The 16,931-nt window shown below is 39.2% G+C and overlaps 1 protein-coding gene across 1 annotated transcript in view; it reads left to right on the top strand.

Annotated features, from left to right (window-relative positions):
- Positions 1 to 16,931, top strand: part of DOK6 (docking protein 6) — a 329,181-nt gene that overhangs the window by 110,283 nt on the left and 201,967 nt on the right. Inside the window, exon 2 of the mRNA XM_037508418.2 lies at positions 6,369 to 6,476. Coding sequence (XP_037364315.2) covers positions 6,369 to 6,476 — 108 coding nt within the window. The remainder of the gene's footprint in view (positions 1 to 6,368; positions 6,477 to 16,931) is intronic.

Genomic DNA, 16,931 nt, shown 5'->3' with positions numbered 1-16,931 from the left:
GGGACATGGGACACTTTCCCGGTCTGTTCCCTTTTGCAGCTCCTCTTAGCAGATGGAATCAGTGTGTTCTCAGGCATCTGCCTTCCTTTTCCGCACGGCCCGCCTTGCTTCTGCGCCTCCCGGAGGGCCCCCCACGCTGGTGAACGCTCTGTGCGCGCCCTGAGTGGCAAACATGGTCTCATCTGTGGTTGATTTCCCATTCCCTGGTGAACTCCTGCTGCAGAAGAAAGGTGCAGTTACATTATTTTCTCTTACATTATGTGTTGTGTCCTGTTCTCCCCCACACTGAGGTCCGTGAATGAGCATCCGCATATTTTCTGAGACCTTTAATTAGTGAGCTTTTGCTTTCATATCTAAAATTTGGCTATCACTGATTTGGGGTGCCCGTGCACGGGAGAGGTCCCTTTCTTTGCTTGCTTTTTTTTTTTTTAATATTTATTTATTTATTTATACAAGCACTGGGTACAGTCAGAAGCGCAGGAGGGTGAGAGGATTCACCAGAGCCAGAGCGGGGAACAGAACAGGCAGACTGACGAAATACACTGCTGAGGGGGGCAGCGGGCGCGACAGGAGAGGTCTGCGCGCCACGTGGGACCCTCGCCCAGAAGCCGGGGATCGAACGGGCGTTGCAGAGGCTGCGGGCAGCTTCGCAGCCCAGCGCTCAATGCTGTGCCACTGGGGAGGCCCCCCTTTTTTTGCCTTCAATATGGAAAAAGGTGCAGGTGTTAATGCTACTATAAATTAAAGGCACAGATTCTATAAGGACCTGAAAGAAAGATCAGTGATATCACGACCTTGTTTTTACCTTGCTTCCATGGGTGGAGCTTTTAAGTGACCTCATTGGCAGCTCATGGGCACTGCTTCGTTCTCCAGGGACTTAGAGAGATACAGAGACCCTCGGTTAGCCAGGCACAGCCTCAGTGTCCTCCTCTCACCCGAGTGCAGGCTGACCGCCCGCCCGCTCCATCGCTTCTCAAGGCGCAGCTTCCCTCCACCCTGACCGACTCAGCTTCTCACTTAGGTTATCTCCAGAACCTGCCGCATGTCTCGCCAGTCGGGCTCCCGGGGATCCTTCAGGTTTATTTTCTAGAAAATAGCATTTGTTGCCAGGATTCCAGAATTCCCCAGTATCTCAGCTGCTCCACAGCATTAGTCAGTCAGCCAACTCGCCATCATTAAGTAGCTTCTTAATTCCCTTCCATCTGATGAAAGCCCTTTTACCTCAAAGCAATCCCTTTTCCTTAGTGTTTTTTCTCTTTCAAGGTGATTTTACACAAAGGACAACCTCTTTGCCTGCAAGACTTGCTGTGAAGTAGATGGCAGATTTCTTGGCTTTAGTTCACAGCCATAATTATGTTATTTAGCTAAAACCCTTTCACAAGCTTTCGCTTAACCAAAAATCAGAGTTAAAGGGCCGGTTCCATTACAAGACATTGACCTAATGCACTTCGCATGTTAAGTAGGATTTTTGGTTAGAAACTTGGTGGAATTTCTGATTATAAGAGTTGTCAAACCTGAAGACCCCCAGAGTTAAAGGGAGTCCAGAAACTTCCTCTCCAGAGCTTTTAGACACTATAGAACTGAGTGTATTCCAAAATTAGAAAATAATAACTGAAGGGCCTCAGATGGTAAACTGTTACAGCAGTCCGTTTTATCTGTAGGTGGCTGCCTCTGTTAATGTCATAGCAGAGATAAGTTTCTGTTGAAATGCCAAATCTATTTGTCCTTATTATCTATTATCAAGTTTATTTTGTAGCAATATTGAGTGCCAAATGGGAACCCTGTGCTTTCTGACCCATAGCTAACTTGCTCTTGAATAGAAAATAACTTTAGTCACAGGAGATGGGGTGCTGCAGGCTGTGAGTGTGTGTGACGGTGTATTTCCATGAACATGACAAGAATTTTCTTGACATCATGGTTCCCAAGCTATAAGCATCAAGTCTAGAGGTTACAGGGGAAATCGTTTGTCTGGAAAGAACAGAAGCATATTACCAGGGATTGGTGTCCATTTCTTCCTGAACTAGGATTTGAAATCCATTTGTAAGTAATGAGGAAGTAAATATTGATCATCTGTATACATCCTACTTCGCAAATGATATTTTAAAAATACACCTGCATTGGATTTCTCAAATTTCTACTTAGATTCATTGAACTTTTTCATTTCCATGGTATTACTATCACAATAACTACCTCTACTATCTCTGCTATTAAAATAATATCAAAAGTATCTGTCTTAGTCTGCTAGGGTGACCGTTTCACAGTTATTGTGGTGTGACCAACACAGTTATTGTCTCGAAGTTCTGGAGATTAGAGGTCAAAGATCAAGGTGCTGGCGTGCTGGAGTCCAGCTCCCAGCTTGCAGGAAGCCACCATCTCTTGCGTGCACACAGGACCTCTTTCTTGTGAGAATTCACAGATCGAGTCTGGATTCTCCCCTTATCAGGGTGCCAATCCCTTCATGCGATCCCCACCCTCAGGACCTCATCTGACCTGATTCCCAAAGGATCCATCTCTAAGTCCCATCCCATTGGGGGCGAGGAATCAACCTATGACTTTGAGAGGGACACAGGTCAGTCCACTCCAGCACCCACAGCACAGGAGTTTCAGATCAGATTGCTGAATATGCTTCTAACTTATATGCTTTCTGCAGCCCATCTTATTAAATCCTCAAATAGCTACATCCTAAGGCATGTTGACCTTAATTTCTAGATGCCGGAGTTAGATCTCAGAGAAGTTAAAATCTCAGTGAGACAAGACATTTAATAAATAACAGAATCTACACTGAAAATAAAATCATTCTGACTGAAAAGCTATATTCTTAGGCTCTACAATAGAATACCCTTATCAGCAAACACACATGTGTGATTGACATTAAAGATGGAGTGAAGTGGTATATCTTGTGCAAAATGAGTTCATGTTATATTGTGAAAAGAGTGAATTTAGGAGGAGAGTAAATTTGATGTAATTTTTTTCAGCTATGTATTGATAAATGTAAATAGCCATATTGATTAACAATATCCAAACCATTGTGAATTAGCAGAAGCTAAATTGTGTTCAACAGAATATTTAGGCAGTTTTGTCTATTGACATGTATATGTCTGTATACATATTACGATTCCCGTAATTATTGGAATTATTTGAAGTCTTTAGCATCATATTGATAGATGAATGATTTTTATAATATCTGTAAATGTCGATAATGGCCGTGGTCATGCTGAAGAGAGTGTCAGTTAGAGCGCTTTTTCGACCTTGTATTGTCTTTAGCAGCACCTCCTCTGTGAGAAACTGTGGCGGGAGCTTTGTCTGTTTCATTTCTTTTCATGGTCACAATAATCCTATAATACAGGCATGATTTTCCCCAAGCGAGGATGAGATACAAGCTCAGAAGTTCCAGCGACTTGCCCCCAATCTCATGGGAGAAGAGGAGCTGGAATTCCAAGTCCAATCTTTCCAGCTCCAGAGTCTGTTTTTGAGTGAGCATGAATATATTTTCAACTAAAAAAATGTATATGGTGCTCTAACTGCTCTGGATCTGAACATTTGGGAGAGTCACGTGTCATGAGGTGAAACAGGACATTGTGGCGCATCCCACCTACTCTAAATGGAAGGGCCTGCATGTCCCTGCATCAGCAGCATGTCTATAATTAAGGACCTTCTGTGCCCCAGCAGGTGGCCCTGTCTTCTTTCTTCCCCCTTCATTCTGCGAGGCACCCTTCTTTATTAGGGGAGACATTAAATCCTGTGTCTGCATTTGCACAGCCAGCTAGTGAGTTCTCATTATGGCCATCATGTCAACTGAGTCTGAGTCCACAGTGTTGGGGTCATGAGAAGACCCCATAGCTTGAGCAGGGCAATTGGAGATCCCTCACTTCCTCCCTGTTCTTGGAATGAACAGAACCTTCCACCCACTGTTCAACAGCTTCTTCAAGGACACGACCTTGAGAGGGCAGTGTGTTGCTGGGAATACCTAGACCATATGTAACTGGACCCTGTTAATGTCGTTGTATAAACTGAATTTTCTGGTGGGAGGCGGTGAAGATCTATTTGTTTTGAGGATGCCCAAGTCAAGTGTGGCATGTAAATTCTCTTGCTTATTTGCCCTCCCAATCTGGAGGGTCTCTCTCATTCTGTGGCCTCACTTTGCCTCTGTGTGTGTGTTGGGGGAGGGACACTCCTAAGGTTGCAAACTGACCAAAGCTTTATAAATTTCCCATATTCCAAACTATCTTGTGTGTTTGTTCTACATTTCCTACCACTTAAATAAACTTCTATGTCTAAAAGACACAGTTCAACATCAATTAAACCCAGACAGAACTGAGTTAAAGCTACATCATCTACTGATATATTATAATCAATGTTTGCACTCTTGTTTTACTTTGGGATGGAGATCAGGAGGAGGACAAACCCAGAAACAGGGCTCTCAGGACAAGTTAGGGAGAGACACAGGGCCCAGGTAGCAGGTGCTGAGGGCCTTGTTCGGGAAGCCCTAGATAGTCCAGCCTCCGTGCCCGGGTGGAGGAGGCACAAGGCCCAGGAGGTGCTCCTGTGATTTGCAAAGAGACCAGGACAGAGCTGAGAAAGGCAGCAAGGGGAAAGCAAAAGCTGTGTTTGCTTTGTTACTCTACTTATATCTGCTTTTATGAGGAGAAGCCTTTATGTAAGGGTCCTAAAAGTGCCATTTAGCATGAGAAGCATTGTCTGCTAGTGAATAACAAGCAATGCACACTCCAGAGGAATTCCATTATCGGGCTTATGTTGGCAAAAGACATAGGCTAGCTCTGAAATTTAAATACAGAGAGGAGACAAATACAGGGATCGAAGTTCCTGAAGTTTCTATGAATTTCTTTATGTTCATAGAGATTGCACACGCAGCAAACATAGGGCAGATGTTGAGATTTAAAAGTTGGGGCCAGTTTGCATTGCTAGACTTCTTAATTCCTGGAAAGGAGACTCATTATTAATAACCTTAAAGCATTCCTGTGGAAGGGGTGAGACAGGGTGATGTCAGATGCCAACCCATCTGTTAGCTGGTACTGAGTCCCATACAGCGACATCTGATAAAACAGGATGGTTTGTGTTTGTGTGGATAGTACCAAGCTGATTTTGCAGCTTTGTCTCCAAAGCTAAAGGAGCCAGACAAACGTGTCAGCTCCTGCTGCTGTTACTATGGTTGGACCTCCAGTGGAGATAATCTACCTCTTATAGTGGGTCTGAGGATTAAATGTTGTAAATTTTAAAGTGTATGACATGTAAGAATTTAATAAATACTAGTTTTTGTAAAAAAATAAGAGGTAAAGCAGATGTGTCCATGAAAAAAATATTTCTGTGTTCTAAATTAATAGATGAACTTTTTTTTTAAAAAAAGATTTATTTATTTATTTATTTATTTATACACGCACTGGGTACAGTCAGAAGCACAGTAGGGTGAGAGAAATCACCAGAGCCAGAGCAGGGAGCAGAATAGGCAGACTGACGAAGTGCACTGCTGAGGGGAGCAGTGGGTGGCAGGAGAGGTCTGCACGCCATGTGGGACCCTCACCTGGTGGCCGGGGATTGAACCGGCGCTGCAGAGGCTGCGGGCAGCTTTGTAGCCCAGTGCTCAACTGCTGCGCCACCAGGGGATGAACTTTTTTTTTTTTCAATTCTGCAGGATACTATGATTTTTAATATATCCCATTTTAAAATTGAATACTTTTTGATTTGCAATGTCTTTTCAAAGAAAGGAAATTGAGCATTATGAAGGTGTTTAATCTTAGTAAATTGTGACTGCATTCTCATGAAAATAAGACTTTCTTCCATGAGAAAAAGTCATGGAATTTTTCTTTAAGGTGAGAATAAATATTTTTTATAGATTTATTTATTTATGCATACATAGAAGTGGGGTGTAGGCCAGAGAACAGGTGGATCTACTGAAATACTCTGCTGAGGGGGAGCAACGGGTGAGACAGGAGAGGTCTGCTGCGCCATGTGGGTCGGCTTCCTGGCTGGGGATCGAACTCGTGTTGCAATGGCTGTGGATAGCTTCATAGTGCTGTGACTTAACCCCTTGAGCCACCAGGGAGGGCCGAGAATAAATATTTTACATGACATCGACACTCAGATAATTTATTTAGCTTAGCGAGGACTGAAGCCAGTACTTGGAAAACTTCCTACAATAAAATGTTTTCACAAGCAATCTATTGAAAAGTGTCTTCTTAAAACTTTCTGTGATTTTAACGAGTAACATGCATATGACCAAAAACACAGTATGTGTAAGAGAAGTGAATTTACAAAGATTGATTCCCAATGTATCAATTGATTTGATAAGTTCCTGATGCTACGGAAGTCATGTGAAATGAAAGGTAACAGGATGCTTTATTTGCTTCCAGATTTTCAGACGATGCTGGTTGGTTTTCAAGAAGGCTTCTAGTAAAGGACCCAGAAGGCTAGAGAAATTTCCAGACGAGAAGGCTGCGTATTTCAGAAACTTCCATAAGGTAAGGCAGCCTTCAGAATCCCTGGGAAAGAGCCTGGTGAGAACTTGTGAAGGTGTTTCTTTTGATAGATGAAATCAGCAGAGGCAGAAATGCCAGGCTGGGATGAAATGTCCCTGTTTTGACAAAATGTAAAAGGTCTTTTCCCCCTTTATTTTAATCATCTGCTGCAAATGCTAGTGGTACCTCTGCAAAATGACTCATATTTTATTGCTACTTTGCAAAATGAAATGACTCATAACTCAACCAGATCATTTTCCAAGGTGCTGAGTAGGCATTTTCGCCCTGTTGAGGTTAATTGTGCATTTGTTACTTTGATTTAAACTGGGGGCGATGTTGGGGAGATAAACCTGGAGGCTGCCCTCTGTGGGGCTGGTGACACGGGGGTGCACAAGCATCTCCTTGCTGACAGTCTGTGTGTAGAACGGGGGCATAGATGCTATGGCTGAAATAGCAGTTTCTTAAGAATTGAACACAGGTTAAAAAAAAATAGTAACCTCGCAATGATATAAATGGATGGCCTCAAGTTATCTTTGGTGAAACATCAAACCCCAGTGAAACATTTTATAGTAACCTGGAGAATTCAGGATCTGCAGAATTACTTGGTAAAATACCTGAAAAAGATCAGCCAAGATTCTGACTTCTCGTGGCGGTGACAGAGAATATTCCCCTGAATCATTCTTATAATGGATTTGAGGGATTTATTGTATGTGATATGTAGTATTAATTCCTCCTTTTATTTTAAAATAGAATGCTCGCCAGACTGGCTTAGAAGAGATGTCTAGGCAGAGCATAGGCAGGGGGAGGACAGTGGATCCCCTGTGTGTTGCCACAATGGTGGACACATGTCAGTATCCATTTGTCCAGCCGACAGCAAGTACAGCACCAGGAGTGAGCTTTAATGGAAACTGTGGACTCTGGGTGATTATGATGTGTCAAAGCAGATTCATCAGTTGTGAAAAGCGCACCACTCTGGAGGGGGATGTTGATAATAGGGAGGCCTGCGTGTACGGGGACCGGGGATCTGTAGGAAATCTCGGTACCTTCAGCTTGGTCTGCTGTAAGACCAACACTGCTCTAAAAAATGAAAGTGTACTTTAAAAATAGATTATCCTACAATAAAGTGCTAACCCCTCCTATTACACAAGTGGCCAGCAGCCATTTAATTATATTTGAACCTGCATCAGAGAGCTTCAACCTTGAGCTTCATGACTCTACAAGGTACGTTATAGGTTAATGTAGATTTGCTGTCAGACAATGCAAGCTCAAGTTCTGATCCAGTTACTTACTAGCTTGTAGATTTTAAAATTATTATATCGTATGTCTCTTTTGAAGATTACTTGAGGTAGGTTATTAATGAGTAAGGTTGTTCTGACTGTAGGAAAAATTATTTGAAACTTAAGGTCTTACTAATTGTGATTATGATTTGGGGGGCAATTTTAAACCTGATTGAATGAGGAACTGAGAGGTTGTGGAACACGAATATGTGACCTTTAGTTTCTGAGTGAAATCTTGAAAGAAGAGTGCATTGTATGTCCCAGGAATTCCTGATGAGAAGCCCTGCACACGGGCAGGATGGACACACCCTGGGTGCTCCCTGGACATGCACTTTGTGTTTGTATTCTCTTTTGTAAACCGACACTGTCCCCAAGGGGGTGAAGGTGGATCAGTGAAAATACTGCAGTATTGTAACCACCTGTAAGGATTAGTATTTGGACAAACATGGGCAGGTTCTGGTGTCTGCACTGCACATGGACTGGTCTGCACCAGGGACTCAAGGAGCCCTGAGGCACAGCCTTGCCCTGGAAGCACTTGAATTCCAGTGGGAAAAACATACATATGCATAGAAGTTCAATCCAGCAAGAGCAAGTGTCAGCAAATTAACACTTGACTTAATTAAGTGTTAATGAGTATTATTAAATGTTAATAAGTGTTACTAAGTGTATTAAATGTTAGCTGTTAATAAATTAACATGTAAATAAACTGAAAAGGGTTGAAATCATGTAGAGTATGTTCTTTAACCATAAATGATTCAAATGGGAAATCAATATATATATATATATATATATATATATATTACCTAGAAAACTCTGAATACTTGGAAATCAGAATATTCCAAAGGACAATATTCAGCGGACAGTGTTAAAGTCACAAAGGCTATACACAGATATTCTGAACTGAAAGCTAGAAAAGTACAAATATCAGCATGTGTGGAAGATAGTGAGAACACTGAGCATAAGGAAACATATAGTTTAAATTCTTACATTACACAGAAACAATAACAGGAGAAAATGATTTTTTTTTACAATGAAATAGAGAACAAAATAACCCTAGAGAAATTTGCAGTCAAAAGCTGTTTTTTTGGAAAAAAAAAAAATCAATTGAAAAGCCCTTAGCCCAACAAATAAAGGAAAAAAAAATAAAACAAATCAAAGATTTGGAACAGTGGAGGAGTCATCACTACAGATTCCATGGACATTAAAAGAGTGTGCTGTGAGCAAATATAATTCAAAACATTTGACAACTTCAGTGAAATAGACTCCTTGAAATACCATCTACCCAAACTCATCCCGTAGCTCAATGTCTAACAAAAATTCTGTTTAAACCTTCCCTCCCAGAAACCTTCAGATCCACATTTCACTTGTGAAAACTCAGTTTACTTAAGGAGAAAACAAGAATTCTTAAGGAAAACTAAAAAAGAGGAAACCTTTCCAACTTACATCCAGACCAGCAGTACCTGAAAACCAGGACTAGACAAAGACATTAGCGGAAAGTGGCAGACCACTATGCCTACAACCAGAATTTCTTAATGAAACATTAGAGATCTAATTCAACAATATGTTAAATTGATAAAAGGTTGTTTTGACATTTGCGAATCAATCAATATAACAATATGGAATAAAATAGAAAGTATATTAAAGGAGTCTTTGAATAGATACAGAAAAAGGATTTTACAAAATCTGACTTTCATTTGTGATTTAAACTCTCTCCAGAAATGAAGAATGGAGTGAATTCCCTTAAACAAAGAAAGAACATCTAACAAAATCCTGCAGAAAAGAATTAGGAAAGCTGTTTCTATTCTCAATGACATGAGATTTTGTTGAAAATGCTTGTTATCTTCAAAACAAGTTAGCAGAAATAATGAATGAATTTAGTGAATGATATGTTTATATTCAAGAGCATTTTAAATAGTATCAGCTAACACTTGGTAATTTCATTTAAACACTTAATTTATAGTGTCAACAAATAATTATGAATAAATTTATCAAAGCATATATAAAACCTGTACACTGAAAAAACAGGACCTACTTAAGACAATTAAGGATGGAGGATGCAAATAAATGGTGAGATATGAATATTCTTAGATTGGCAGATTCAATATTAGGATGTCAACTCTCCCAAGATCTACTTACATTTGATAGAATTCCAATAAAATTTCTAAGAGTCTTTTTTTTAGATATTGGCAATCTCATTCTATATGAATATCTGTATACCCTATATCAGCTAATGTGATTTTAATAAAGAAGCACAGGGTTGGAAGTGTTCCATATATATATTGTTTTGCCTGATCCTTTGGTATCTCTAGACTCTACATTTAAGTGAAGCCATCCAGTATTTATCTTTCTCCTTTGGCTCCTTTAGCCTTTGACAAAGGCAAATAATAAAGATAATGAACATCATTAGTTGTCTGTAAAATTTAAATTTAGAACGAAAGAAGATACCACTACCCAACTATTCATTGGTCCAAATTGTAAAGATGGAAATTAACTTAGAATAATGCTTCCAGTTCCATACATGTTTCTGCAAATGGCATGATTTTATCTTTTTTGATTGTTGAGTAATATTCCATTGTGCATACAGACCACATCTTCTTGATCCACTCATCTGTTTTGGGGCATTAAGATTGTTTTCACATTTTAGCTACTTAAATAGTTATGTTATAAACATAGGAGTGCAGGTTTCCTCTCAAATTAGTGTTTTTGTGCTCTTTGGACAGATAGCTAGAAATGGAATTGCTGGGTCATATGGTAGATCCATTTTTAGTCTTTTGAGGAATTGTCAGACTTCTTTCCATAGGGACTATAGCAAATTTAAAAGCTTCTGTACGGGGAAAGAGACAGTGATCATTGCATTTTGACAAAGGTAAAAAGACAACTCAATGGAATAGAAAATTCTTTGTCCTGAGAATGGTACCAGAATAAGTGGTTGTGTCAACATAAGTAAGTAAACATTGCTCTTGCCTCACACATACACATAAAAACCTCAAAACAGATCATCAGTCTAAATTTAAATGCTAAAGCTATAAAGCTCCTAGCAATAAATCGAGTAGGAAAACTTTTCCACATTGTGATAAATATTTCTCAGGACACAAAAAGTATGAGCAGTATTGAAATTTAGAACTTTTTCTCTTCAAAAGGTCCAATGAACAAAATAAAAAGGCAAGGGAAAATTATGCAAGCATATATCTAACAAAGAACATGCATCCAGAATGCTGAAAGGCTTCTTACAACTCAGTAGTAGTAATAAAAGCCTTGTATTTAAAAATGGACAAATGTTAACAGACATTTCCCCAAATAGGATTGAGAAAGGCAAATAATAAAGATAATGAACATCATTAGTTGTCTGTAAAATTTAAATTTAGAACGAAAGAAGATACCACTACCCACCTATTCAATGGTCCAAATTGTAAAGATGGAAATTAACTAGAGTGGTTAAAAATGGGGACCAACTAAAACTCGTATGGCTCATGGCAAGTCAAATCAGACCAGCATCTTGTAAAACTGAAACTGTTAGTTTCATTTAAAAGTTATGCATCTGTTTAACTTCTAGGAATTTATCCCCCAGCAAATGAATAGCCACGTTCAGATGAAGATATGTACAGAAATGTTCACAGCTGTAGCTTTTATTCAAAATAGCCGAAACATGGAAACAACCCAGACGGGGAAATGAATGAACTAATTGAAGTATATCCGTCAATGGACTATCGCTGAACTAGGGGAAGGAAAGTCCCACCGAGACACACAAGAGCAGATGAGTCGCCTAGTTCATTATGCTGATTGAAAGACTTCAGACCCAAAATAATGCAGACTGTGTGAATTTATACCTATTTGTAGTAACAGAAATCATATCACTGGTTGCCTAGCTGACGGAGGAATGGATGCAAAGATGGAGGCAGAAGAACAGGAGGACTTTGGGAGGGGGTGGTAGCATTCTTTACCTCTTTTGGGGTCATACTTTAAAAGGTGCAGTCAACTGCCCAAACTCATTTGGTTGTTCGTTTTAAATGCCACTTATTTCTAAATGATTCTTCAACATAGTTAATAAGGAAAACAGATCATCTGGGGAAATAGACTATCGAAGACCAAGAAACTTATATTGTTAGAGTCCCCAAGTTGTCCACGAGATCTCCAGTATTTAATCAGCTTATAACTGGAGGTGGAAAGCCAAAGTGCTGTGGGTGTTAGCTCACCTTATTGTGGTCTTCATTCCACATTATATACAAACATCAAATCCCCCCATTTTACACTGTAAACTTACACAGTGTTTTATGTCAGTCATATCTCAGTGAAGCTTGGGGAAAAGAGAGAATCTTCACCTCATTGACCAGTGGGTAGCATAGTGGATTCTGGAATACAATGACCATGTTAACTGCTGTGCAGGCATGGATAAGCTACTTAACCTCGGTGTATCTAATTTTTCACCTCTGACAAGTTACATTCTAACAGTGTCTACCATAGAAGGTGGTTGTAAGAAGTAAATGGTCCTTTAGGCATAGAATGAGTTTAATATATCACTAGATGTTGTTGACACATAAACTGTTATAATTATGCATGTAGCCACCAGCTTGACATGTGGGGAGTTGTAGCAAATGATACTTGTTATTAGTCTAGATTAGAGGTGATTGGGGACTTGGACCAAACTATGAGTATTTTGGTTCAGGGGGAAGGATAAGCCTTGGATATGGTTTGTGAACACTGGCAGGACTTCCTTATGCTGTGGGGGTATAAGTGAGAACCAGGACTCATGGGTGATTTGTCAATCTGAACTTGAGCAACAGAGATGAGAATGGTGCAGTTCATAAATAGTGGGAGAAAGAGTAGGAAAACTTTGCATAAAAAGCACAAGTTTTCACTTTGTATATATTTGAAATATCTATTAGCATTTGAATGAAACATCAAGAAGATGTTAGTCAGTTAGACCACTGTGAACTGAGATGGGATGGTCATTGATCCAGTTATTCCTTTGACTGGCACTGGCACATTGATAGTGCTTGACACCAGATCTGGAGGATGAAGACAAAGATGGTGGTCAGCACACCGACATTCAAAGGATTTGCAGAGCCAAGAGCTAGAATAGGACCTGAGAAAATCATTCAGTAAGCTGAGAAGAATAACTTTAAGAGTGAACACTGGACACCAAGAAAAAACTATGTTTTAAAAAATGAACAAATAATCCTCTTGTTTGAGAGACTAAAAAAGGTGCCAGAGGTGGGACGTGTGGGTTGGCACCCCCTGGAGGTCGGAGGTGGCTTAGCCAACAGCTGTTTCAGGGAAAATGGAAGCTGGTTCTGGTGGCAACTGGCTCACCTGAGCACCGGAGAAGAGGAAGAGACAGAGACTCGGGCAGTTTTATTAAGAAGTTTAGCTATAAAAGTGAGCCAAGATACCTTCTCAAGCCTCATAGATGCTGTAACACACCTAGGACAGTGAGGATCATGCAGCAGCTGAAAATGTGTTGATGCTAAGGTTCTTGAGTACAATTGGAAGGTCTGGGCTTTCACAGAACTGGAGCACCATCCCTTTTAACAGAAAAGAAGGATCAGGGAAAGGCTGCAGACATAAGTTGGATAACACTTGTTTTAGAAAATGACACGACAAACACTTCAAACACACATAGGTTGTGTGCGTGAGCTTTTTCTGTCTTCTGAAAATTAAGTAGCAAAGGATCTTGAGGAGCACAGAGAGACTAGGAATAGTTAATCTTCTAATAAATAACTAAACAGATGTCCTTGTAACTTGCAGGTCCCTAAAGCTCTTTAATAACTAGATTCAGAATAGTGACAGCTGAAATTTACCTCTCTCATGCTGGTGTTATGGAGATTAAAGTCTTCATTATTACAACTTACTCTTCATAACATTGGGGAGGCTAATTCATTTATTAGTGTTTTAAGGTTCCTGTTCCAGAATTTCTTTTTTTTTCCTCAGCGGTGATGAGCTAAAATGGTGACTTTAGACCAATCTTGCTATGGAAGAATACTCTGGGTCTGATTCATCAGTAATAAGGAACCGTAAGGGTGGTTTTCAAGAAAATATGTAAATGGTCTCTTCTCTCATCTTGATTCTGTGTAAGCAAGTTTTGCCTGATATTCTGACTGGCTGCCTTATTATAGGCTTTGGGTAAAAATCACAAGCTTTCTTCTTGGTGTATGTTAAATTTGGAATATCTATTTGGCATTCAAACTAAATTCTACGTGTCAACCTCACTATTTTTCTGCTCCCTACAGTTTTAACTAGCTCCACGACACTGATTTTTGCTTCTTTTTTTTTCTTAGAATGTACATCTAGTGTTATTCAAATTTGTTTTTATCGTTTCTTCAATTGGCTTCTAATTCCACACAATTTTGGTGATATTTGCCAGCTACTGTCAAGCAGAATTAAAGACTTAGTAATTGATTGGACTTAGCGGAAGTGGAAGAGGGGTAGTTGGAGGTGTTATTTTTGAAAGACTGGGTAAGAGAGAGGTGAATAGTCATGCTGTTCACAGAGTTGTGTAAGAATCAGTTTTCAGCAGCAGGGAAGAAAAGAAATCACTCTCAGTCTGTTAGATTTCAAGGTATTTGTGGTATAATGAGGTAGAGAGTGCATTAAACATTCAAAGTCCAGCTAGATGGTAGGGAAATTACCCAGGAAACCCACTGAATGCAATGAATGTTAAGGTTGGTATGTATTGGCACCACCAGGGAGAGCCTGGTCGGAACCAAATAAAACTTTTCTCTAAAAGACAAAGGCTTGAGCACCGGCCTTATTGTGACATCCAGGGTACTTCACAGGCATTTCAATTCTAACTTCATTGGGTTACATATCAAAAAGCTTGACACTGCCTCATAAAAATAAGAATATAAATTCCTTATGACACAGTTATTCCACTTCTGGGTATTTACTCCAAAAATATAAAAACACTAATTCAAAGAGATATATGCACCCCTGTGTTTATTAGAGCATCATTTACATTATTAGGAACTGAAAACCCCCTAAGTGCTACACAAGAGATGAATGGATTAAGATGACATGTGTATACACAGTGGAATGCTACTCAGCTATAAAAAAGATGAAATCCTTCCATTTGCAACAGCATGGATGGAGCTAGAGCGTATAATACTGAGTGAAATAAGTGAGATGGAGACAAACACTGTGACTTCACTATTATATAATATATAGTAAACCAAACAAATGAATGAACTAAATAAAATAAAAACAAACTTTTGGACCATTAGGTCAAGTCCTGGCTGCCAGAAGAAAAGAGGGAAGAGGGCTGGATAAATTGGAGAAAGGGGTTCGATGGTTATGTTGAAGGATAGACTTGGACTTTTCATAGTGAAATGCATGTTGATTTTTTAATGATACACACCTGAAACTTCCATAATAGTATAATGCAAAGCTACTTCGATTAAAAAAAATGGGGAAAATGAACTTAGAATCACGGGGAGAAAAAAAGTCTTGACATGACTTTAGGAAAATTTAAATTAAAATCACACCAAGGTAGCCTTTCACGACTGTTCAAATGATTGTTGTTAAGAAGAGGAGAATGCTGGCGAGGATGTGGAGAGAAGGGAACCCTCGTGCACTGTTAGTGGGATGTCAGCTGGCTCAGCCCCTGGGGAAACAGTTCAGAGGATAATCAAAAAGATAAAAATAGATCTACCATATGATCCAGCAATCCCGCTGCTGGGAATAGGTACGAAGAAAATGAAGACACTGACTGAAAAGATATTTGCTCTCCCATGTTCATAGCAGCATTATTTACAGATGTGCTTCCTCTTTTATCAAGATATAGAAACAACCTAAATGTCGGTCAATGGCTATAGAAATTGGGGTATGTATATATGTGTCACTGATGTATATATAATGTATAACTGCACACACACAGGAATATCGTTCAGCCACTAAAAATTATAAAAAGGTCATTCCTTCCATTGGTGATGATACGAACGGGCTGTCCAGACAGTCTTTTAAATGAAATAAGCCAGAGAAAGACAAATATTGTATGCTCTCACTTTATATGTGGAATCTTAAAAAATAGAAATGTTTGGGAAGAGAGGGCCAAATTTAATGTTCATTGCTAATGTGGTAATATTTCTTTACTCGCAAGTACATCAGGAAATTATGAATTTTTTTAATGTTGACATGACTGAAGAAAGCAGCTAATTCAAGATAGGATAGAAAATTAAGAAAAATGCTATTTCAATGAAGAACTGCTAGTAGAATAAGTGTTAAAATGCCTAACAGTAGTATATCAAAGTTGTCGAGACTCTTCAAATAGTCTCCTAAATAAACAGCCTGATATTTCTAGAGAGAGAATTATTGATACTACTGAAAATGCTATTATTAAAAATGTTGACCTTTGTGAAGGGGACGAAGATGGCAGCCAGTTGCAACTCTGAGCGTCCTTGTTCTTCTGGAATTCCTCTTCCTTGACAGGGTGAGTGGTTGAGACACTTAGAATGCCACCCTTGGGGTATAGGTGTTAGTTTCCCCAAGGCCTGGATCATAAATGTGGGTGATATTTTTGTCATGAAATGTACTCTTGCTCCTGCAAAATCAAAGACTCAAGCAACATTTCCCATGGCTTAATCCATTCACAGAAGCCTGAATCATTTTATTTTCAGAAATGGGCGTTGGTGAAACTATAATTTTTTCAGTTTTCTCTGATGGTCAGTTAAAGAAAGGAAGATCTCTATGGAAATGACAGGTGTGTTCAAAATCTTCATTTCCCCTGGACAATTAATAATCCAAATATTGGCATTTCAGAATAAGAAAAAAATAATTCCTCATTTTCAAGAATGGCTTAAAGATGGAGAATAATATGGATTCCCCAAATTTTTCTACGGGTTAATGTTTAAATCCTCTAAACTTTGTGATTAGTCACTTATTTTGTTATACCCTATAATCTGTCATGCTCAATAGCAACAAATCAAAATAATCCAATGAATGGAATATTTCCAGTCTAAATGAGAGACTTCTGAAAAATAAGCTAAGGACACAATTATTTCTTTACCAACTTTAACTTTGTGCTTTGCTGTATCTGGAACATACATATTATAAAGCTTATGAGTATTAATGGTCTCATTTAGACATTTGATATGTTTACTGTGAGACAGATCTTGCTGCATAAATCAATTTTTATATGAAACTGCTATAAAATGGTATATACTTTTTTTAAACATCTTGGTAGAAAGAA

Source organism: Talpa occidentalis, unplaced genomic scaffold (assembly GCF_014898055.3).
Source record: "Talpa occidentalis isolate TD23 unplaced genomic scaffold, MPIMG_talOcc4v2.1 talOcc4.13, whole genome shotgun sequence".
Taxonomy (NCBI): Eukaryota; Metazoa; Chordata; class Mammalia; order Eulipotyphla; family Talpidae; genus Talpa; species Talpa occidentalis.
This window is presented reverse-complemented; position numbering and strand designations above follow the sequence as displayed.